This window comes from Podarcis cretensis (genome assembly GCF_951804945.1).
Source record: "Podarcis cretensis genome assembly, chromosome: 13".
In the NCBI taxonomy this organism is placed as follows: domain Eukaryota; kingdom Metazoa; phylum Chordata; class Lepidosauria; order Squamata; family Lacertidae; genus Podarcis; species Podarcis cretensis.
Window position 1 is genome coordinate 46038618 of NC_137182.1, and position 25026 is coordinate 46063643.

General features: G+C 40.7%; 1 protein-coding gene across 1 annotated transcript; it reads left to right on the forward strand.

Moving 5' to 3' along the window:
* Nucleotides 1-14090: 14090 nt before the first annotated feature.
* On the forward strand, nucleotides 14091-19965 carry LOC307201652 (vomeronasal type-2 receptor 26-like; the record flags this gene model as incomplete). Its single annotated transcript, XM_079950949.1, has 5 exons — nucleotides 14091-14512; nucleotides 15851-16738; nucleotides 17829-18056; nucleotides 18940-19066; nucleotides 19952-19965. The coding sequence occupies exons 1-5, from the start codon at nucleotides 14222-14224 to the stop codon at nucleotides 19963-19965; spliced, it is 1548 nt and encodes a 515-aa protein (XP_079807075.1). The 5' UTR covers nucleotides 14091-14221.
* Between the last annotated feature and the right edge of the window lie 5061 nt (nucleotides 19966-25026).

Sequence of the window (25026 nt, forward strand, 5' to 3'; positions counted from 1 at the left end):
TTTCCAGAGAAAGCTACTGCCAAAGGGATACAGCAATAATTACAAAAACCGTAGCACATTCATATGGCACAGTACATATTTCTAGATGAAACTGTATAGAGAGAAGGAACAATATTTTCAGAAATGCAGAAGATGAAGTGAAAATCAAGAACATTCTGAAGAATTTTAAAAAGCAGATTTGGACTAAAGAGCAATCCAAACATTCTAAAGGAACAAAACAAGGAACAAAACAAGACCGATCTTTCCAATAAGACTTAATTCATTAATAACTTTGCTGCCTTTGAATATAGTCCTTATATATCCTAACAGTCTGAAAGCTGTATCTCTCAGATTTTGTGCACTATTTACTTTCCCCATGTAATAATGCCACTTTATTCACAGCGTGTTATCAAAGTTCTTCCAGCACATCCTTGCCCTGGTGTTTGCAATTGATAAGATCAATGAGAATCCCAAGGTCTTGCCCAATGTCACTCTTGGGTTCCACATCTATGACAACTACCATAACTCTAAGATGACCTACCGCACCACTCTGGATCTGCTGTTTAACTCACATACCTTTGTCCCCAACTACAAATGTGGCTACCAGGAAAATGTAGTAGGAGTCATTGGGGGACTGAGCTCTGATGTCACCTTGTGCATGGCAGACATCTTGGGCCTTTACAAAATTCCACAGGTAGGAACATTCTGGGTAAGAGAAAATTGAGATTTCACACTAGAATTCACTCTTCAGCTCTCTTTCCAATAGGAATCTATGGATTCATAAATTTAGAGTGGTATAACAGGGACACGTGAAAGGGACTGAAATGTATGGGTTTGTTGATGTTATAGCATGGGGGTCTCCAACAATGTGCATAAGAGGGACAAGATTATAAAGGATGTGTGCTTAATGCGTGTAAGGGAAGACTGATTCAAAAGTGCCAGGTTGATAAATGGGATATCCAGATGGGATCATATAATATCCTTGGAACATATTATCAGTGGATCATGTAAGATCAGGACATGTTAACTAGAATTGCTCTCCATATGAAATGGGAAATTGAGCAAGATTGCTTGTGTATTTTTTATGAAAGTGGAGGTGGATATTTTCCCAAAAAAATCATTAAATTTGGTGTGTGTGGGATAAAGAGGTTTGCTTTTAATTCTTCCATCCTTTTCTAATGGTTCTCTTTTTCCTTTTTCAGATTTCATATGGTTCATTTGAAGCAGCCACAAATCATCAAATTAAGTTCCCTTCTTTTTACCACATGGCTCCTGAAGAAGCTCTTCAGTATCAAGGAATTATCCAGTTGCTTTTGCATTTTGGATGGAAATGGGTTGGGCTCATCACTCCGGCGAATGAAGCTGGAGAGCATTTCTTGAATACCATTGAACCAATGCTTTTCAAGAATGGGATATGTTCAGCATTCACAGAAAGAATTGAATACCATGTGCATTACACTGGTAACATACTTGAGATGGTCCGTGATACAAGGATTTTGTCCCCAGCTTTCATAACAAGCAAAGCAAATGCAGTTGTTGTATATGGAGACAGTGCATCTATTACATGGTTGTCAACTACTCTAACGTTAATGAAGTTATCTGAGTTCATATTTTCTCAGTTCAGAAAGAACTTACCTGAAGAAAAAGTATGGATAACCACAGCTCAGATTGATTTCATTTTATATGAACTTCAGAAAGTTATTGATGTTAATATTCAAATGTTCCATGGTGCTATCTCTTTTGCAATTCCTTCCAAGGAAGTTCGTGACTTCCGAGATTTTCTGCAACATGTAAATCCTTCCTGGGAAGAGGGAGATGATTTTATCTCAGGTTTCTGGGAACAAACATTTGGTTGTTCAGTTACAGACTCTGCTAAGTCAACAAAGATAGCTAAGCCTTGTACTGGAGAGGAAATGCTGGAGAGCCTTCCTGCGTCATTTTTTGAAATGAGCATGACCAGCCACAGTTACAGTATCTATAATGCTGTCTCTGCTTTGGCACATGCCTTACATAGGCACTTGGCTGGATCCAACCACAGAAGAATGGAGGCTGCAGGAAGACCATCTCCTCAGAATATAGAGCCTTGGAAGGTAATGTTTGTGGTTACAAAAAGTTTGGTTTACAAAGTGTTCACTATTGTGCACTGCCTTGATATTTTATGTGAGTTGGTATTTAGTTACCAAAAAAGAATGAAAAATATTCAGTTACAGAAATAAACTTTAAGTATAATAGATACAATATCAAAGATGGGAATTAGCATATTTCTTAAAATGATACTAAACCAACTCTGGATGAGAGACTTTTATAAGCACCAGACTAGCAGCTACCTGAAGACTAAATAACACCAGCTGAGAAGGAATTGGAAGTAGTGTTTTCCAATATTTCAAATGGCATTTAATTAGACACTTTTTGTAGCTTTGGGGTGCGTAGTCACCATGGGGTGGGTCATAACAGATATCCCAAGCAAGTTTGCTTTGGTGAGGCATAATTGTTTAAATTTATTTGCTGGGAAGATGTGTCTGTCATTTGATTTAGCAGGAAGTGACAGAAATACCTGCTTACAAAGATTTTGCTTCAACATATCCTACCTGATTTCTTTTATGGAGACTTTTGAATGGCCTCTTCAAATCTAAAAGAAAATTCCTACTGAGTTGCAGGCTATGCTCCTTAAGCAGAACATAGATCATTGGGAGGTTTTGTCATAACATTAATTTTTTAAAACCCCTCAGTTCTCATGTCCATTCCAGATATGATCCTTAGACCAGCTTCCTCTGAGAGGTGAGATATTGGCAAGGAGAAGCAATTGCAAAGATTCTAATATTTCCCTGACCGGTCCCAATTATGCAAGAACATATCATCACACAATACTGATGAAAAAGTGAAATGGAAAGGGGGCATAAAAGAAGTCTTTTGCCATGACAGCATGTAACTTTTCCTCCATGTGTGGTGTGTGTGGTATAAATGCCTTCATTTGCAGAAAACAAGAATGATTTGGCCAATTCTACACTGTCATAAACTATACGTTGAATTAAAACTTTATAACCCTTAGTTATAAAGATATTGAATGCATCTAGAAAAGCTATTCAACAATCTTAATCAGAACGTTATACAGTAATACTTTATAAACCTTTTGATTCTCTTTCCACCTAGCTCCACTCATTCCTACAGAAGATCTCATTCAACAACTCTGTTGGTGATGAAATTACGTTAAATGAACATGGAGAATTAGCAGCTGGTTTTGATATTACAAATTTGATCACTTTTCCAAATAGATCCTACATCAGGGTCAAAGTGGGAAGGCTGGATCCTCAGGCCCCTCCAGGGAAAGAGCTCACCATTAATGATGGACAGATTGAATGGCACAGGGGCTTGACTCAGGTGAGGAAATAAATTTATCTAATATCAGCATTCATTGTTATCCCATAAAATATGGTGCAAGAATGCTTTTTTTCACTTAGCTTCTGATTGAATGTGAAGTTTACTGGGACAGAAAAGTGGGCTTTAAGAAGAAGACATTCATATCTAGATGGATAGTATTTTAATGGAGATAATCTCTGAACAATTAGCTTTCCTTGTAGGAACATGTTTGCACATTAGTTTATGAGATCCTATTTGCTGTCCAGCTTATGTTGACTGCATTCTGTTTGGTGTGTTACATTATATTCTATATGTTATGAATATTCCCTTTTTATTTATTGCATATTTGTAAGCCACCAAATAGGAAACAATATACTTTAAGGAATATTGTAAGTCTATCACTAAATAAACAAATGAACCACAATACAAAAAGAGCAGCATGCACAGAAGACATCTCATATTAAAAATGACCAGTGGCTACCAGAGAAAGTTGTCAGCCATTCTTGTTTGTGAAGTCCTAGACGCAGATCTCCAGTTAGTGGAATCTGATGATGATGATGATAGATTTACTTATATCCCACTCATCCTGCTGGGTTTCCCCAGCCACTCTGGGTGGCTTCCAACAAAATATTAAAATACAATAGTCCATCAAACATTAAAAGCTTCCCTAAACATAGAATAGTAAGCTTGTTACAGATAGAATACTAAGTTTGTTACAGCATCGCTTGGGCTTGGAATTAACATTATAATCTTCTGGATTTTGAATGAAGCAATATGCAGCAGGTATATATCTAGGCAGTGCTTTTTCTCTTTAAAAAAATGTTCAGGGGTACTCTCATTTTGACTCAAGAAAATCAACATCTTATAATTCAAATAAAATGTATGATGCTATGTGCAGCAGGTAGACATCTAGGCATAGCTGTAGCTAGTGTATAACCCTAAGATGGGCATAAGCAGCCCCCAGCCACAGAAGCCACTTGAGACCCTAGTAATGAGCTGGAATCTCAAAGTACTTCCAGAATACAAACGTCTTATTTCACAGTGACTCCAATCCCTCCCAGAAGGGATCCTACACATAATTCTGACACAGAGAAACCACTCACCCAAAGCACTTTTGACTTATAAGGATTCAGCCACCATCTTGTCAAACAAAACCTTCAGATAGCAGTGCACCACCGTCACTGCTTCTCCTCAGTGACACTGTTCTCCAGATTCCTAGGAAATAAACCCTCTTCCATATAAATGTTGAATCACAAAGATGTCAGAACCTGAAACCTCGTGGGCCAACACAGCCCAAAAATCATGTAACTGAGCAATACCCTCCTAGTATTACTTTCTAGTAACTACCCTGCAGGTAGGAGCAGAAACCTTATACTATAGTACCTCCAATTCCCAAATCCTTGATTTGCATCATAAGGACACCAAGTGACATTCCTGAAGGAAACAGCTGTGGTTCCTACAACTGGCATACCCAGTTTATTGAATTCTAATAAAGTTGTATGTTTAGCTATGCCAACTATGTTTACCCGAATCTTATTGGGCTCATATGATGCTTAACAACTGCTTTTTATACTATTCCATGTGCCACCTGTGCTCGTACAGATCATATGTTTCATGTTATCAGTCCTCCTTTTGCTGATAGACCACCTGATGTGAGATTAAGTCCCCCCAGACATTTTCTTTAAAAATAAATTATTCCTATATATTTGGATAGGTGCCACCCCTGTCCGTATGTAATGACAACTGCCGTCCTGGTTATGGGAAGAAAAAAAAGGAGACTAGTAAATTTTGTTGCTATGATTGTGAACCATGTCCCAGCGGGATGTACTCAAGTGAAAAGGGTGAGAAATGTCATCTTAAGATAGACCAAACTGCACAATTTATTTAGCAAATTCTTAGATCCTTAAAATTTTGTTGGCGTTAAAATTCTGGAGGTGAAACGGCTACAATTTTGGTGTCTGTATTGTTCTCATTGTTTGCAATGTTATATTTAAAACATCCTGAAAACATTTTTAGAAAGGAATGGAATGCATTTTACATACAAATTCTACTAGATTATGATGGAATAGAAGTGGTGGTCACTTCTCTAAGAAGAAGGCAGTTTGGAGATGGAGTGAATTTCTTATTCAGTGAATTTCTCTTGGCTCACAAGATTTCAGCTGTAATGTTGCTCTCTTTTCACTACAGAGCACCTTGTGATTGTAAGAAAGAGGAGGAGGGCCACTAAGATATAGGGATGTCCTCTATGTAGAAATTCCAGATTTGATGCCTGGGATTTATTTCTGATATATCTCAGGTAAATGTCTTCGGGCTAGAAGTTTTGAAAGCTGTCCTGGTAAATAGCATTAGCTAGGTGAACTCCTGATGACAAAAATTCTTAAGAATTTTCTTCATAGTTTCAAATTCTCCTAATCATTTGTCTTTACAGACATGGAAACATGTATCAGTTGCCCAGCAAATAAGTATCCAAACAAAGACCAGGATAATTGCAGTCCTAAAATACCAAACTTTCTTGGCTTTGATGAAACTTTGGCCATCATTTCAACTTTCTCGGCACTACTGTTGTCTCTGATCACAGTTCTAGTGTTTGGCATCTTCATTAAACACCAGGACACTGCCATTGTCAAAGCCAACAACAGAAGCCTCACTTACATTCTCCTTGTGTCCCTCCTCTTGTGTTTCCTCTGCTCCTTGATGTTCATTGGAACACCTAAGGAGGCAACCTGCCCACTCCGACAAACAAGTTTTGGCATCGTCTTCTCTGTGGCCCTCTCTAGCATCTTGGCCAAAACCATATCAGTGGTTTTGGCATTCATGGCTACCAAACCAGGATCCTCAATCAGGAAGTGGATAGGCAAAAAACTGGCTTATTCCATTGTCCTCTCCTGCTCTAAAATTCAAGTAGGGCTTTGTGGTCTTTGGCTGACAACTTTTCCCCCTTTCCCAGATTTGGACATGCAATCAATGAGTGAAGAAATTATATTCTTATGTAATGAAGGGTCAGTCCTCATGTTCTATTGTGTTTTGGGCTACATGGGCTTTCTGGCCATTGTCAGCTTCACTGTGGCCTTCCTAGCCAGGAAGTTACCTGACAGCTTCAATGAAGCCAAGTTCATCACCTTCAGCATGCTAGTTTTCTGCAGTGTTTGGATCTCCTTCATTCCAACCTACCTAAGCACCAGAGGAAAATACATGGTGGCTGTGGAGATTTTCTCCATTTTGACTTCTAGTGCAGGATTACTGGCTTGCATCTTTTTCCCCAAATGCTACATTATTCTTGTGAGGCCTGAGTTGAACACCAGAGAACATCTAATACAAAGAAAGTTAAATAATAAATAATATTAGAATCTGTGATTTTCAAGTTGGTATTCTACAGTGAAACTTCAAAAAATGTGAATGAATGAGGACAAGGTGACCAAATGAAACCATTTCAGAAATTTTGTGCTTTGTTTCTAAGCTGCAAAATGGTTCCCTGTTCTTTTAAGAGCCCTTTCTGATCAACTGAGGCAAATGTTCAGCTAAAGTGGATACAAAGTTCAGCTTAAGAAACTGAAACTCCAAAAGAGAAAGAGAAACATCAACATTATTCTATAGCTATTCTGATTAGATAGCTGATATGAATGAGAAGTAGAGATAATATATGTATTATAGTATATTTTTTGACTAAGTGATATATGAATTTAAAAAACTAAATTTGAAAAGTTACATTATTTTGGAAAGGCCTGAATTCAACAATAGAGAGCCGCTGATAGAGAGAAATATGTAATCAACAGAGATGTTTGTAGTTTCACTTATGTTGTTGGTATCAATGTAGGAACATGAGGTCCTAAAAGTATAAATTGGAATCCCCATGTGTGTGTGCAACCTACCTAACCCCTAAAACAAACTCCCTTCTGAGATCTTTTACTAGAGTCAGCTGGACACAGCTCTGAGAATTGACCCAAATTATCTTATGCCCAGAAATGAGCTCTCACAAGTTGGACTGCCCAAGCAGGGCTGGCCCTCCCGTGAGACAAGGTGAGGCAACCACCTCTGGCGGCAAGATCCACAGGGTCAGCAGATCCCAATGTAGATCTTTATTCCCCACTTGTTCCTGATGGAGATCTTCATTCATTCCTTCTTCCCTGGAGAGGATAGGGATGCCATTTTGTGGCTCACTTCAGGCACCAAAATGTCTTGGGCCAGCTCTGCTCCCAAGAAGATAGTGATCGATGCAGAGTTTACCTATCCAACTACTGACTAGAGCAACTGCTGCAGCTGTGTGGGCATAAGGATGTGCTGGACCTTTGTGTCAGCATCGTTTGTGTAGGTTCTCTTTGCTATTCGCTTGTGTTCCTTTGGCGGTGAGAGATGTTGGGGTTGGCCTAGGATGTGTTTGCTTGTTTGTGATTGGCTGTGGTGAGCTTTGTTTTCATGAATTAGTGGGGTGGGAGGGTGTTTTAACACAAAACCCACACATACATTAAGCAAAAGAGAAACATTGCCACCAGACCCCAACCCCATGCACCATGGTCCCCTCCACCTTCCCCCCCTTTTTTTTCTTCCTAATGTAACACTAAAGTCTCAACAAATGAAACTGACCTGTAGAAAATGTAGCTTGAAAAAAGAGAATTTGCACATTTTCTTTTGTAAACTAAGAAATCTTTAATAATAATAAAAAGGGGGGGGGAAGAAAAGAAAAAGGTTGTGCTGGACCCAGGACCCAGAAATAGGAATAGTGACCAACAAGGCTAAAATTTGAACTTCTCTATAGGATTTTGGGTACCAGAAGTGGGCATGTATGTGATGCAACGAGGAGGGGTGTTGATGCATAGGTAGGCCTGCCCCATGACATGCTATTGTTTTACTCATCCCAAATTTATGTATCTATATTTGACTGAGTTAGCCTCTCTCTGGAGGCAAGGGTCTCAAGTTGTAAAATCTGCATTCAGGGATGTTTCCATTGCTAATGTATTTCATTATCATCATTACTGCAGCTGAGCATTATCAGTGGTTTAAAAATTAAGGTTCCTGTCACACAGCAATTTGCTAGGGAGTGTCAGGAAGACATGGGCAGAGGGGGTGATTACACAGAGTATTGGAGGGGGATTTTCAACTGGTGGTAGAGGACAGACTGTGACTCCAGGAGACATAGGTGTTAAACCAAACTAAAATGAAGACTTTATTACAAAACAACAAACAGAAACTCTGGTGGGTGTTATTCCTGCAGGCAGAGTACAAAACACAGCTTTTTCCTTTTGTAGCCACGGCCAGCTGCAACCAATTAACCCAGAAACTTCTTAAAGGTACACACACATGTTTCTGTGCAGAATGTCTCCCAACACAGAGTACACTGCAGGTTAGGCCAGCTTCTTATCCAGTTACAAACACAAAATGTAGGTTAACCATGAACCCTCATAACAGAGGTGTTAATGAATAGGAGCCTTGTGAAGGAAAGAAACTATGATTGTTACATTGGTTAAACGATGTAGCCCAGCAGTAGAAAATAGACACATAGAGAAAAGTGTTGTTCTTTTTTCATGATACTCTGTTGCATTGTTTTGTGTTTCATTGTTCTAAGCTAAGATGTCATGTTTTCCATTAAAAATATTGAACATCTAGTGTAAACTGGGGGTCTGTTCATATTGTTATGATTTGGAGTGCTAAACTGGGGTCCAGACCCCTCTAATCCCTGGATCCAGCAAGTGTTAAAAGTTAATCAAGCCAGACTAGCTTCCTGAACCCCAGGATCCAGCAAGTATTCAAATATAAACCAGGCTCCCTTACTGATGAGGTGATCACCTGGGTCATTAAGTCATTAAGAAGGATTAAGCGGCTCAGTGTGAGAAGGGAAATGGGTGGGGCTCCATCTCTCAACAGATAAAGCCAGAGTTTAGAGTAGAGAGTTTGGAGGGCAGTGATGTAAAATGGAGGAAAAATGTGAAAAGCTGGAGACAGGGGGCGGGCAATGTTTCATTTGTATCTAATCCAAGGCTGTGGCTATGGGCTAAACAAGACCCTTTTGGGGGTGTTGATGCTGTGAAGCCTTCCATTGCAGGGTCAGGTTGTATATATGTGCTAATGAACCATATACAGTGGTACCTCCGGTTAAGTACTTAATTCGTTCTGGAGGTCCATTCTTAACCTGAAACTGTTCTTAACCTGAAGCACTACTTTAGTTAATGGGGCCTCCTGCTGCCACTGCGCCGCTGGAGCACAATTTCTGTTGTCATCCTGAAGCAAAGTTCTTACCCTGAAGCACTATTTCTGGGTTAGCGGAGTCTGTAACCTGAAGCGTATGTAACCCAAGGTGCCACTGTATCATAAAGACACCACAAAGAACCCACAGAGGGGAGGGGGAAGGTCTTGAGATCTGGAAGAATCTTGTGTAATTTTTAATATCTGTGATTTTGAATGTGAATGAAGTTGTAAAATAAAATAAAAATTATTTTTTTTAAAAAAAGTTTCATTTCTATCTAATCCAAGGTTGTGGCTATGGGCAAAACAAGTCCCTTTTGGGGTGATGATGCTCCATTGCAGGGTCAGGTTGTATATATGTGCTAATAAACCATATATCATAAAGACACCACAATCTCAACCATGCTTCATTCCCAAAAGGAAACACAAACCCTGGGTAAGTGCCTGGAACCCCCTGGAATCTCACACCACTCACAACAACATTCTGATACAGACAGAGACTCTCACCTAAGAGATCTACAGCAAACCTTTTTAGAACTAAAATACCCAGCAGATGAAGTTAGACAACAGATCAACAGAGCCAGACTGATACCCAGAGAGAACTTGCTGCAAGACAGACCCAAAAAAGAAAATAACAGAACACCTCTAGTCATCACATACAGCTCCCAAGTTAAAACAGTACAACGCATCATCAGAGATCTACAACCTCTCCTGGACAATGACAGTTCTCTTTCTCAAGCTCTGGGAGGAAGACCTTTCATTGCCTACAGACAGCCACCCAATCTTAAACAACTCCTAACCCACAATAATACTACTACCAGACTTAACACGGACACTGGCACCAGAGCCTGCAATAAACCCAGATGCCAACTTTGCTGCCACATACACCCGGACAACACCATTACTGGCCCCAACAACATCACACATACCATCTCGGGACTATTTAATTGCTCATCGTCTAACATTGTGTATGCCATCAAATGCCAACAGTGTCCTTCAGCTCTCTATATTGGACAAACAAGCCAAACCTTACGCCAAAGGATAAACGGACATAAATCTGACATCAGGAATCACAAGACAGAGAAACCAGTAGGAGAACACTTCAATCTCCCAGGACATTCTATACAAGATCTCAAAGTAGCTGTTCTATTACAAAGGAATTTCAGAAATAGACTGGAAAGAGAAGCTGCTGAATTGCAACTTATTACCAAACTTAAAACCATGGAGAGACCTGGTCTGAACAAAGACATTGGATTCTTATCTCATTATACATGACAAAGCCATTTTTCACCTTCTCACCCCTTGCTTTTTCCTTTTTTTTTTCTTTTTTTTTTATAAAGATTTTTATTAATTTCCAATTTTTTTAACAAAAACAAAAAGCAACAAAAAACAGACAAACAAAAAACTCGTATTTTCATAACCTTATTTTCATAACCCTCTTTTCCCGGACTTCCCCATACCTTTCCCTTTTTGCATCCTTAATTTAGTACCATTATTCAGCAACCTATCTTGCCCAGTTAAATATAAATTCGTCCTCTTTCTCTATTCCACCCTAAATTTTAAACCCAATTATCGCTGCAATTCTACGTCTTCTTTTCCCTCAGCATTTTAACACTCCTCAGTTCTCACCCCTTGCTTTTTCCTGTAAGACCTATTGCAGTCGTTAAGAGTCGTCAACAGGCTCATCACAGCTATCTGCCTATCACCCATTCCCACCACCCTTCTGAGTAATACCCCTCCCCACCTTCTCACTATATAGAAGGGTCTGGTGACTTCTGTTTCAGTGTATCTGAAGAAGTGTGCATGCACACGAAAGCTCATACCTAGAACTAACTTAGTTGGTCTTTAAGGTGCTACTGGAAGGAATTTTTTTATTTTGTTTTGAATATTCTGATGGTCATGTATTACAGGTTTTGTAGCTGTGGAGGCCCTCTATCAGCAGATGGTTGGACTAAATATCCTTGGCAGTCCCCTCCATAATCTCTGCTCTAACAAATAAGTTTCCTTTGGCAGAGCACCAAATGATGACACATTACATCATCCCAAAGCATTTCAGTAGTGATTCTTTCCCCTGTAATTATTAAGATTACAGTAATCAATTCACCCATCCAAAGCTCTGGAAGACAGTAGAGAGACAAGGAAAAATCAACAAGCAAGGCTAAAATGATTATAAACGCTTCAGTAAACCATGGCCAGACAGCATAAAGAACAAAAGAGTGATCAGGCTCTGTTAAGCTGTTCAGGTTCCTTCTTTCACTGTAGTGGGGGTAGCTGTATTTATTATTATTAAGTTATGCATTTTGTGTGTTTATGTTGTAAACTGCCCTGTGTTCTTTAGAAGAAAGGCACTATAGAAATTTAATCAATAATAATCCTAGCATAGCTAAAACTTCAGATCAGTATTACGTATCTGATATTCAAGCCATGCTTTTCTGACAATGTTGAAGTCAAGGATAAATATATGTCTACTTGAGAAATCCATTGGCAGATTCTGCTGCCACCAAGCCATGTTGTTCAAATCAGGCTGAAGATAGCAACCATGTTGGAAAGAGACAGAGAGGGAGGAAAGCCCACGCATAGAATAAACTCTGAAATCAGGATGTTGGTGGTGGTGCTGCTGCTGCTGTTCCTGCTCCCCAACCTGGGGTGCAAAGAGCATAGTTTGAAGTGCACCCAAAGCAATCCTGCACATATTCATCATGAGTGGTATGAGTCAGGCGATCTCCTCATTGGTGAGATGTCATCTCACATCCATTATGTGTTTCCCAAGGTTTTATTCAATGAACACCCTTCTCGGGTCATGATTGACAACCCCTTGTAAGTAAATGGTCCATTTAAATTTCATTTATCTTTATATTTTTTCTGACTGACTGAAAAAAAGTAGTTAGAGGATAGGACTGTTTGCAGCTTTCCTGGGTTCTGTATTGTGCTGGGAAGTGGGTTCCTGGACAAACCAGAGAATTCCCCTCTGCTCACCCACCTTCCCCTTTAGACCACCAGAGTTAGAATCATAGAATTGCAGCTTTGGGAGGGTCGCAGAGTGCAAATCTCGTCTACCCCCTGAAATGCAGGAATCACAGCTATTTTCCCTCATCCCTACATTTCAGGGGGTAGACTAGATGGCACTCTATTGAGGGAAAATCTACCGTATTTTTTGCTCTATAAGACTCACTTTTTCCCTCCTAAAAAGTAAGGGGAAATGTGTGTGCGTCTTATGGAGCGAATGCAGGCTGCGCAGCTATCCCAGATGCCAGAACAGCAAGAGGGATTGCTGCTTTCACTGCATAGCGATCCCTCTTGCTGTTCTGGTTTCTGAGATTCAGAATAATTTTCTTCTTGTTTTCCTCCTCCAAAAACTAGGTGCGTCTTCTAGAGTGAAAAATACGGTAATCAAGATGTTTTATAGATGGTACTTAACACCTACCAAAATAGCTAAAATGTATAAGACAAAAACAAATCTGTGCCGGAGGTGTGGTAAAACAGAGGGGACACTTATACATGTTTGGTGGACCTGTGAAAAAATCAAAAGCTTCTGGAACACAGTATATGATGAGCTTAAAAAAAATGTTTAAGTATAACTTTATGAAAAATACAGAAGCTTTTCTACTAGGAACAACGGACACAGGTATAGCAAGAGAAGATCAGAAAATATTCCTCTATGACACAGGAGCGGCAAGGATCCTAACTGCTAAAAACTGGAAAAAAGAAACTGTGCCAACAAATAAGAATGGCAAGACAAACTGTTAGAGTATATTGAACTGGCTAGATTAACAGAGGCAATTAGAGATCACACTAGACAAGAGTTTCAAAAAGCATGGGGAAAATGCAGAGAACACTTCACAAAACAGTGCCCTAAAATACATACCTGGACTTGTTTTGATTAATGTCTGCAGGAGACTTTGTGGATATATAAGTTATAATTAGAAAAATCTTAATAATTATTCATAAAGGAAACAGTTTATAAGAAGCAAGTAAGGAGGCCAGATACAGGATAAAGGAATTCTTTTATTTGGTTGTTTGTATTGTTGTATGTTATGTTCGGGAACGCAGGTGGCGCTGTGGGTAAAAGCCTCAGCGCCTAGGGCTTGCCGATCGAAAGGTCGGCGGTTCGAATCCCTGCGGCGGGGTGCGCTCCCGTCGTTCGGTCCCAGCGCCTGCCAACCTAGCAGTTCGAAAGCACCTCCGGGTGCAAGTAGATAAATAGGGACCGCTTACTAGCGGGAAGGTAAACGGCGTTTCCGTGTGCGGCTCTGGCTCTGGCCAGAGCAGCGATGTCACGCTGGCCACGTGACCCGGAAGTGTCTCCGGACAGCGCTGGCCCCCGGCCTCTTGAGTGAGATGGGCGCACCAACCCCAGAGTCTGGCAAGACTGGCCCGTACGGGCAGGGGTACCTTTACCTTTACCTTTTATGTTATGTTCATTGTATGTTATACTCACGTTTAATGAGGCTGAATTTGTGTATTGGGGGTGGGGGTTTATGTTATGTTGTAAAGAAAATTCCAATAAAACAAAAAACAAAAAATACAAGGAATCACAGCTATTTTACTACAAGTCTGCCTTTTAGCAATCAGCCTGAAATATGCTTTGCATCACCTCAATTACAACACAGATGGATGTGTGACTTAGTTGTGGGTGGTGTATAAATGGAGACAACAATGTTACTTTGTCTTATCTTCCCATCAAATAGCAAGTCGTTTTATTTGCAGAATGCTGACAAAATTATACCAGCACATCTTGGCCTTGGTGTTTGCTGTTGACGAGATCAACGAGAATCCCAGGATCCTGCCCAATGTCACTCTTGGGTTCCACATCTATGACAGCTATACTGATTCAAGGATGACGTACAGGGCCACTCTGGACCTGCTCTTTAATGCAAATCACTTTGTCCCCAACTACCAATGTGGCATCCAGAAAAATGTAATAGGAGTCATCGGGGGACTGAGTTCTGATACCACTTCATGCATGGCAGACATTTTGAGTCTGTACAAGATTCCACAGGTAGGACCTGAGCATCAGAGACAGAGAGACTTGGCACTGTAATCCATTCTTCTTCTTTCTTTCCAGCAGGAATTTGTTGATTCATAAATATGGAACGATGCACTGGGGAAAAGCAAAAGGAGCTGAAATATATGGGAAATGATTGGGGACTATAATATGGGTACCCAACGATGTGTATGAAAAGGGTGAGGATCTCAAGAATATTTGCTGAAAGATTATTCTGAAGGTGACACATTGCTAAATGGGACTGCTAGGAGAGACTGACCGCCTCTCCTGGTATGCCCCGCGGAGGACCTTAAGGTTCATAAATAACAACACTTTGGAAGTCCCGAGCCCCAAGGAGGTTAGATTGGCCTCAACCAGGGCCAGGGCATTTTCAGCTCTGGCCCCGGCCTGGTGGAACACCCTACCACAGGAGATCAGGGCCCTGCAGGATTTGACATCTTTCCACAGGGCTTGCAAGACGGAGCTGTTCCGCCTGGCCTTTGGGCTGGACTCAGTCTAACCCCCACCCTCTCATTTTTTAACATTTTCAATGGAACCCCTTATATGGGATTTGTATATAAATTTTCCCTCGGCCCTGTTTGCTGGCCCATGTAGGACCAGCATGGATAGTTGGCCTCAGTGAATATTTGACGTTTTCTCCCCTTATGACTTTGATCTATAGGCTACCACTAAAACAAAACTGTATTTTAAGCTGCATTTTAAACTGTATTCAATCGCCTTCTCAATCAGGCCCACGGATGATCCGGGAATCAGCGTGTTTTTACATGATTAGAATGTGTCCTTTTATTTAACATGCATCTCTGGGTTATTTGTGGGGTCTGCCTGGTGTTTTTACATGAGTAGAATGTGTGCTTTTATTTAAAATGCATCTCTGGGTTATTTGTGGGGCACAGGAATTCGTTCATTATTTTTTTTCAAAATATTTTGCGGCTCCCCCATAATATCTGATGGACAGTGGACGGCCCCCTACTGAAAGAGGTTGCTGACCTCTGCTTTTGATGGTTTTAGATGTTTTAATATTTACTGTAAATGCTATGGTGTTTTTATATTTTACTGACATTTCATTGTGCGTTATCCTGGGCTCCTTATGGTGAAACAGTAATATAAACAAAAATAATAAATTAAAAACTACATGAATGTAATAGGAATCAATATATACAGAAACAGTTGAGCAAGACTATATGTGTTTGTGTATTTGTGTGCAAGCAGAGGGGGCATTGCTCTCAAAAAAATTGTGGAGTATATACAATTTCACTGTGAAAAAATATTCAGTTAAATGGCAATGTGATCCACACTCTTGTTCCCATTCTTACATGTTTGCCTTTTTTTCAGATTTCATATGGTTCATTTGAATCACAAGCAAATAATCTAATTAAGTTCCCATCCTTTTACCGCATGGTCCCCAATGAAGCCCTTCAGTACCAGGGAATTATTCAACTACTTCTGCATTTCAGATGGAAATGGGTTGGGCTTGTCACTATGAATAATGAAGGTGGAGAACATTTCTTGCAGATCATAGAGCCAATGTTTTTCGAGAATGGGATCTGTTCAGCATTCACAGAAAGAGTTGTAAACAATCTGCGTTTCACTGGTGACGTATTTGATTTGATGAAAGATACAAAAATTTTATCATCAGCTTTCTTGACAAGCAAAGCCAAAGCAATTGTTATATATGGAAAAACTGGGACGGTTTTATGGTTGGCAAGTACTATAAAGGCATTGAAGATGTTGCAGTGGCTATTTCCTCAATATAAGAAGTCCGCTGAAGTAAAAGTATGGATTACAACAGCCCAAATTGATTTTGCATTACACAGCATTCAGAAAACTCTTGGGACTGATATACAAATATTCCACGGTGCTATCTCTTTCACAATTCACTCAAAGGAGCTTCCAGACTTCCAAAATTTTATTCAAGATGTAAATCCTGGTTGGGCAGATGGAGATGGTTTTATAAATAGTTTCTGGCAACAGGCATTCACTTGTTCAGTTTTAAACTCCACAGAGACAATGAACACTGATGAAGTGTGTACTGGAGAGGAGATGCTGGAGAGCATCCCTTCTCCATATTTTGAGATGAGCATGACTGGCCACAGCTACAGTATCTATAATGCCGTCTACGCTTTGGCACATGCTTTGCATGCTATGCAGTCAGCTGAATCCAACCACAGAAGAAGGGTGCTTGCGGATATGCTGTCTCCTCAAAACGTGAAACCTTGGCAGGTAGTGTTCTTTTCCTCTAGAAAAACTGGCCACGTTCTGGAATTTAGCAGGGCAATGGTTAATTTTGTAAAGCATTCTGTTATGGCAACTGGCCTATTCAGTTGTTTGCTTTTCTTTTTCTTATAATTTTCTTTTCTTACCATTTCATTCAGATGTGTGTATGTGTGTGTGTAAAGGTAAAGGGACCCCTGACCATTAGGTCCAGTCGTGACCAACTCTGGGGTCGTGGCGCTCATCTCGCTTTATTGGTCGAGGGAGCCGGCGTACAGCTTCCGGGTCATGTGGCCAGCATGACTAAGCCACTTCTGGTGAACCAGAGCAGCGCACGGAAACGCCGTTTACCTTCCCACCGGAGCGGTACCTATTTATCTACTTGCACTTTGACGTGCTTTTGAACTCCTAGGTTGGCAGGAGCAGGGACTGAGCAACGGGAGCTCACCCCGTCATGGGGATTCGAACTGCCGACCTTCTGATCGGCAAGTCCTACGCTCTGTGGTTTAACCCACTGCACCACCCGCGTCATTCATATATATATATATATATATATATATATATATATATATATATATATGAATATATGAGTACGAATATACTCTTTATATAAAAAGTAAAAAAGCAATTGAAGAAGATAAAATATAGACAGTAAAGCAGTGAGGGGGGGACACATTCAGTTTTAGATGAACCAGTCATTTTGTGGGGTTTTGTATAGTATTGATGGTATCTTATGCTGTGCACTGCTTTGATGTTTTATGTGAGCTGGCAGTAAATAAATATTTTTAGATGCGAGTACTTAACAAAATAAACTTTGCTAAATTAGCTGTTAAATAGCACAATCAGTCTCTTCCTCCTGAGAGAGGCAGCACTTAAAATAGTAAAAAAAAAAAAAGTGGTTTCTCATGCCTGTACAGTTAGCTCATGTTAGCTCCTCCTACTTGCCAAACTGTTGTAAATAGTGCAGAATGTTTGGTTCTAGTGGACGCGTGTTCCCTCCTAAAGGAAAAGAGCTTAAAGGCATCCAGGAAAGCTATGGAGCAATCTTAATAAGAATATCACGGCACTTTATATACATTTTTAATATCTCTCCACCTAGCTCCATTCATTCCTGCAGAGGATCTCATTCAACAACAATGCTGGAGATGAAATTATATTTAATGAACATGGAGAATTAGTAGCTGAATTTGATATTACCAACTTGGTCACTTTCCCAAATCAATCCTACATCAGGGTCAAAGTGGGAAGGCTGGATCCTCAGGCACCTCCTGGGGAAAAACTCACCATTGATGAGGGCAGAATCAAATGGCAAAGAGCCTTGACTCAGGTGAGGAAATAACTGCACAGTCTCTCCAATACAGTGGTACCTCGGGTTAAGTACTTAATTCGTTCCGGAGGTTCGTACTTAACCTGAAACTGTTCTTAACCTGAAGCACCACTTTAGCTAATGGGGCCTCCTGCAGCCACTGCGCCGCCGGAGCACGATTTCTGTTCTTATCCTGAAGCAAAGTTCTTAACCTGAGGTACTATTTCTGGGTTAGCGGAGTCTGTAAGCTGAAGCGTATGTAAACTGAAGCGTATGTAACCTGAGGTACCACTGTACCAACATTCATTTGAAGATATGTTTGTAAGCCACCTGGCAGAAGATATTGTCCTTTAAGAAGTACTGAAAGTTCTACCAGTAAATATACAAATGACAACAATATTAAAAGTGCACCATCCAGAAAAAAACATCTCTAACAAGAACTCAATTAATGTCAGAGGATGTTGTTCATCATTCTCTTCTGTGAAATCCCTGGGGCTGACTTGCTGGCTGGTTTGTTTGTTTGCTTCATAAACAAACCCCTTGATTGTTAAAAATACCTCAAAGTGCTTTACAAGAAGATCAAACAAGAAAATCTAGGGGGGAAACGTAACTACTTTAAAACATACCAAAGTCAAAATACTAAAACAGATAAAAATTTCTGCTTCCTGGCATTAGATTGAATTCTCACCTACTTGGTTATTCTAAGTATTAACATTCTAATCTTCTACCGTTTGGATGATGTTCAGTACAGCAGGTGATTGTCACCCTGAATGTGCTACCTGTGCAATTAGGAAGAATATATTTTGTACGATTAGTGTTCTGATTTACTAGTAGATTATCTGATGTAAGATGAATGCTCCAAGATGTTCTCTGAATATTAAACTCTTCAAATATATTTGAATAGGTGCCACCGCTTTCAGAATGTAATGACATCTGCCATCCTGGTTATGGAAAGAAAAAGAAGGAAGGAGTTAAATTTTGCTGCTATGATTGCGTTCCATGTCCAGATGGGATGGTCTCAAACGAGAAGGGTAAGCCATGCCATGTTAAGATATATCAAACAGTACAATGCATTGCAGTAATCTCTGAGAAGCTCTTTTGCAATTTTGTTCTCATTAAAGCGGGGCAATGAATTAATGATGGCATTACGCATTTTTTTCCATTGGTTATAAATAATATGTATACAATTTTAAGTTTCAACCAGTTTGAAGAATATGTTTTTTTTAAGAAATGAAGTTACTACATTCTGCCATCAAGTTCTACTAACTTGAGATGAAATAGAAATTGTGATTCTCCTTTAAGAACAAGGCTTACTGAGAGAAGCTGAAAAGTCTTGGCTCTCAAATAATAATAATAATAATAATAATAATAATAATAATAATAATAATAATTTATTTGTACCCCGCCCATCTGGCTGGGCTTCCCCAGCCACTCTGGGTGGCTTCCACAGAGACCAAAAATACACTAAAATGTCACACATTAAAAACTTCCCTGAACAGGGCTGCCTTAAGATGTCTTCTGAATGTCAGGTAGTTGTTTATTGCTTTGACAACTGATGGGAGGGCGTTCCACAGGGTGGGGGCCACTACCGAGAAGGCCCTCTGCCTGGTTCCCTGTAGCTTTGCTTCTCACAATGAGGGAACCGCTAGAAGGCCCTCGGCGCTGGACCTCAGCGTCCAGGCAGAACGATGGGGGTGGAGATGCTCCTTCAGGCATATTGGGCCGAGGCCGTTTAGGGCTTTAAAGGTCAACACCAACACTTTGAATTGTGCTCGGAAACGTACTTGGCTATAATGATTCATGAGGATAAAGGGGTGGGGAAAGAACGAGGCAAACAAGAATTAAAAAGAACATATGTCCTTCACATACAAAAGTCCAAATTTGATAACACGACTTAACTGTTTAAAATGTTTTAGGCATGAAGTTTTGAAAGGTTCCCTGGAGAAAAATAATGGGCTAGGTGGACTCTTAATAAAAGATGTTTTTAAGAATAGCTGTAACTGGTTCGGATTGTGATGCATTGCTTTCCTCTCCCGTCCAGAAATGGAAACTTGTCTCGTATGCCAAGAAGATCACTATCCAAACAAGGGCAAGAATCAATGCATTCCTAAGATTCCAAACTTCTTAGCCTTTGATGAAACTTTGGCCATCATTTCAACATTCTCTGCACTATTGTTGTCTCTGATCACAGCTCTAGTCTTTGGCATCTTCATTAAGCATCGGGACACTCCCATAGTCAAAGCCAACAACAGAAGTCTCACCTATGTTCTCCTTGTCTCCCTCCTCTTGTGTTTTCTCTCCTCTTTACTGTTCCTTGGGAAACCAAATAAGGCGACCTGCCTTCTCCGGCAAACCAGTTTTGGCATCGTCTTCTCTGTGGCCCTCTCCAGCATCTTGGCCAAAACCATATCGGTTGTTTTGGCATTCATGGCTACCAAGCCAGGATCCAGGATCAGGAAATGGGTGAATAAAAGACTGGCTTATTCCGTTGTCCTCTTTTGCTCCAAAATTCAAGTAGGGATCTGCACTCTGTGGCTGGCAACCTCTCCTCCATTCCCTGATTTGGACATGCAATCAATGAGTGAAGAAATAGTACTGCAGTGTAATGAAGGCTTGGTCCTGATGTTCTATTGCGTCTTGGGCTATATGGCCTTTCTTGCCATGGTCAGCTTCATTGTGGCCTTCCTAGCCAGGAAGTTGCCTGACAGTTTCAATGAAGCCAAATTCATCACCTTCAGCATGGTGGTCTTCTGCAGTGTTTGGGTATCCTTTGTCCCAACTTACCTGAGCACAAGAGGAAAATATATGGTGGCTGTTGAAGTCTTTTCCATCTTGGCTTCCAGTGCTGGCTTGCTGGGCTGCATCTTTTTCCCCAAATGCTACATTATTGTGTTGCGGCCTGAGCTGAACAACAAAGAACATCTAATGCGTAGAAAGACATAAATGATAAAAGAGTCTGTGGTTTTATTACATTCTTGGTATCTGCATAGAACTATAAAAGAGGTGTAAATATATTGGAACTGTGCAATAGAATTATACTATTTCGGGATTTTGTTCTCTTGTTTCGTGGTTATGAAATAGTTGCTGTTTTAGTGGCCAGGGGGATAAAAAGTTCAACTCTGAATGCTGAAAGGTGTTCTGATATATTCTGTGCTTTATTGCTAAACATTGACTTATGTAGTAAACCTATCCAGACTAAGTATATCTCCATACATTTCTGGCGTTATTTACATTTTCTCTTAGGGCTAACTGTTGAATCTGATTTAGATTTGGAGTGCAGGTCCTAAAATTTATCTTCATAATAAATATTTCTGTTACTGCCTTTACCAAAAAAAAAAAAATCTAAGCTTGTGTCCATTGTCCAATGCATCAGTTTCCAAACAAGGCACAAAATCAATGAATGTTACGATCCACTTACTAATACTGAAAGAACTGCAAGGAGAACAACACAGGGATTGGCAGAAATGACCGGCAGAATCCGCGACCAAGAGAAAGAGACTGTGGAAGAAGATTGGAAGAAATTTAAGATGTATCTTAAGAACTATTATAAAATTGAGGAGTGCTAAAATGCTGAGGGAAAAGAAGACGTAGAATTGCATCGGCAAATTGTGTTTAATTTTAGGGTGGAATTGAAAAGGAGAATGAATTTACATTTAATTGGTTAAGAAGGGTTGCTGAATAATGGTTTAAAATTAAGGATGCAAAAAGGGAAAGGTATGGGGAAGTCCGGGAAAAGAGGGTTATGGAAATAAGGTTAAGAAAATATGATTTTTTGTGTTTGTTTTTATGTTGTTTTTGTTTATGTTAAAAAATTTGGAAATTAATAAAAAATTTATTTAAAAAAAAAAAGAGATTTGTGTGGGTTTTTTTTTTTTTAAAAAAAAAGTAGAGTCACACATCCATTTTCTGGATTTGAGACTTCCTAGTTGCTTTTGATGCCATTTTTTTGTGGGGAGAATACCTTCTGGAGTAGAAGTGCCAACTGCCCATAGAAAACAAGAGAGAGACCCATAATTTTAGCATAGCTGAGACTGGACAGCAAAGCACTGAACATGTGTAAGTCAATTCAGAAGCTGGGTGCTACAGTATGTGTGTCTCTATTTTTCTATGGAAATCAACAATGCCAGTTCTTGAGCTGATGATGAACCATTCCTCTTCTTGCATTGTGCATAGGTGCAGCCCCTTTCAGTGTGCAATGATAACCGCCATCCAGGTAACAGCAAGGCGAAGAAGGAAGGGGAGAAGTCTTGCTGCTATGATTGTGCTCCGTGTACAGAAGTAATGATCTCTAACCAGGATGGTAGGAGGCGCAGACCGCAATTGGGGGTATTGCTCAGAATAAACCTATAGGCCAGGGATGAGGAACCATGAGTTCCCCACCCCCTCCGTAGGGTTTTTCTGAGTGGCCCAGGTGTTTCTTGGCAGATGGTAAAATTCAGATAAAATTAAACAAAGGGGTGATCTTAGTAAGTAGGGAATATATTAATTTGGGGGAAATGAATTAATTTAATAGTTTGTTGCCTACAGGTGGTTTGGGGAAATAAATATGGTGATTCATTCTTATTATTGTTATTATTTATTGAATTTATATACCGCCCTATACACGGAGGTCTCAGGGCGGTTCACAGAATAAAATCAAGATATAAAACCACAAAATACCTAATAAAAATAAAAACAACAACCCAATAGCCCCCCCCCCTCAAAAAAAAACCCACCACATTTTAAAAGGGCATAGGATGTAAAAACCAAAGGCCTGGTTAAAAAGGAACGTTTTTGCCAGGCACCTAAAGGTGTGTAATGAAGGCGCCAGGCAAACTTCCCTGGGGAGAGCAATCCACAGACAGGGAGCCACTGCAGAGAAGCCCCCGTTCTCCTGTTGCCACCCTCCAAACTTCTCACGGAGGCACACAAAGGAAGGCCTCAGAAGGTGATCTCAGGGTCTGGGTAGATTCATGATTAAAGGGGAAATTAATTTATTTATCTCCTGCCAACCCAGCAGTTCGAAAGCATGTCAAAGTGCAAGTAGATAAATAGGTACCGCTCCAGCAGGAAGGTAAACGGCATTTCCGTGTGATAGCTCTGGTTCGCCAGAAGCGGCTTAGTCATGCTGGCCACATGATCCGGAAGCTGTTCGCTGGCTCCTTTGGCCAATAAAGCGAGATGAGCGCCACAGCCCCAGAGTCGGCCACGACTGGACCTAATGGTCAGGAGTCCCTTTACCTTTACCTGATTTATTTAGAGGCAGGTGTTTGGGAAAATTAAGTGGGTGTGTATGAATCCAAGAGGAACTGATCTGGAGCAGGGGTGCAAGTTAACTGAAGAGCTTATGTGGGGTGATTTGGATGGGAAACCTGTTGACTTGCCACCACAATTTGTCCAGAAAGTACAGAAACTCAGCAAACCCCTACAAAGGCTTCTTAAACGGGCGAGCAGGGAGGGCAAGAAGCGCTGATTTGAATCATTGTTTTCTATTATTGCCACCAGGTGGCAGTACAGGACCGCTCTTTAAGGAAGCTCCACCGCTGCTCCGAGATGAGACATATGAGATGAGTGGCCATGTGAGAAACGGGGAGTTTGCAGTTTGAGGTTGAAGGGAGCCTGGGATTCGCCTGAAATGGTGTTGCGGCCTTGCAGATGGATGCACAAGCCACTCCCTTAATAAACAAGGCAGACCTGTGCTGTCTGCTTAACGGAGTGTATTTCCCTCTGTTGTAAACAAAAATTGCCCTTTCCCCTTATGGGGTATCCAAGAGCCCGTATAGAGTCCTACATAGGTTCCCTATTGGTAGGAGAGAACAACAGAGGCCAACCAGAGAATATTGAGAAGCAAAGCAGCTAGTAAGCTTGATCTTTATTGATCTGTTGCAACAGGGTGCTCCCCTCACCCGCAGGAGAGGAGGAGGGACCCAGAAAAAATGGTGTGCAAGGCCTTATAAAGACTTTTGAAATTGCCACCCTGTAGATCAAGACCACCCCCAGAAACATCATACATACATCACAGAAAAGGCGGCCTAAACAGAAATTTGAATGTTGTTTTTCTCCTGTCCTTCTTTATCTCCTGTCTGGCAGGTTACTTGATTGGATTGCCTGGGGAGCCTGGCCAATCTTTTGTAATGATAAATACTTAGTTCCTGGGCCAGGTCACAGGCTCACACCCTAATCAAACAGACATACCCTTAAGAGAGGATTTGTGAAGGACAAGACAGTGGGGAGGCTTTTCCACTTTGACCATGCAGAGAAAACATTTGCTCAGTTTAGGAATCAAAATGGCTTCAGGTCGGTCTTCCTGTGCTGATCTATGTACGTGTGGTTATGAACATTACCATATATCTAAGACCTCAAAATTCCTATCACACCTCCTCTGTTTATACTCTGCACTTACATCTGCAAATATTGTTGAGCAGTCATGACAGCAAGATGTCTAAAACAGGCGTACCCAAAATGGTGCCCTCCAGATTTTCGTACTACAACTCCCACAAACCTCAGCCAGCATGGCAAGATTCTCAGGGGTGGTGGAATGTGTAGTGCAAAACATCTAGAGCAGCTGTGGGAAACCTTTGACCCTCCAGATGTTTAATTGCAGCTCCCATCAGCCCCAGCCAGCATGGCCGATGGCCAGAACTGATGGGAGTTCTAGTTCCGCAACACCTGGCGAGCCAGAGATTCCCCATACCTGATCTAGACAGAGGGCACCATTCAGGAGGCAGAAGTGCTTCTGAATACCCTTTTCTGGGAACCTCCAGAAAGAGGGGAGAGTGCTGTTGTGCCTGGGTCTTGCTTGTGGGTTTCCTGCAGGGATCTGGGCCACTGATCTAACCCAGCTGTATCGGCAGTCACAATGTTTGCACATGCCCTGTCATGACACTACTGTATTATGGAGGTAGTTTCAGACAACCTGAGCATTCAGCCTGATTTGATTGGATGACGGTGGCTATTTAATGAGTGGTGAGTTTGCAGGGAAGTTAGAGCATGTTAGGTCAAAAGCCAGCGT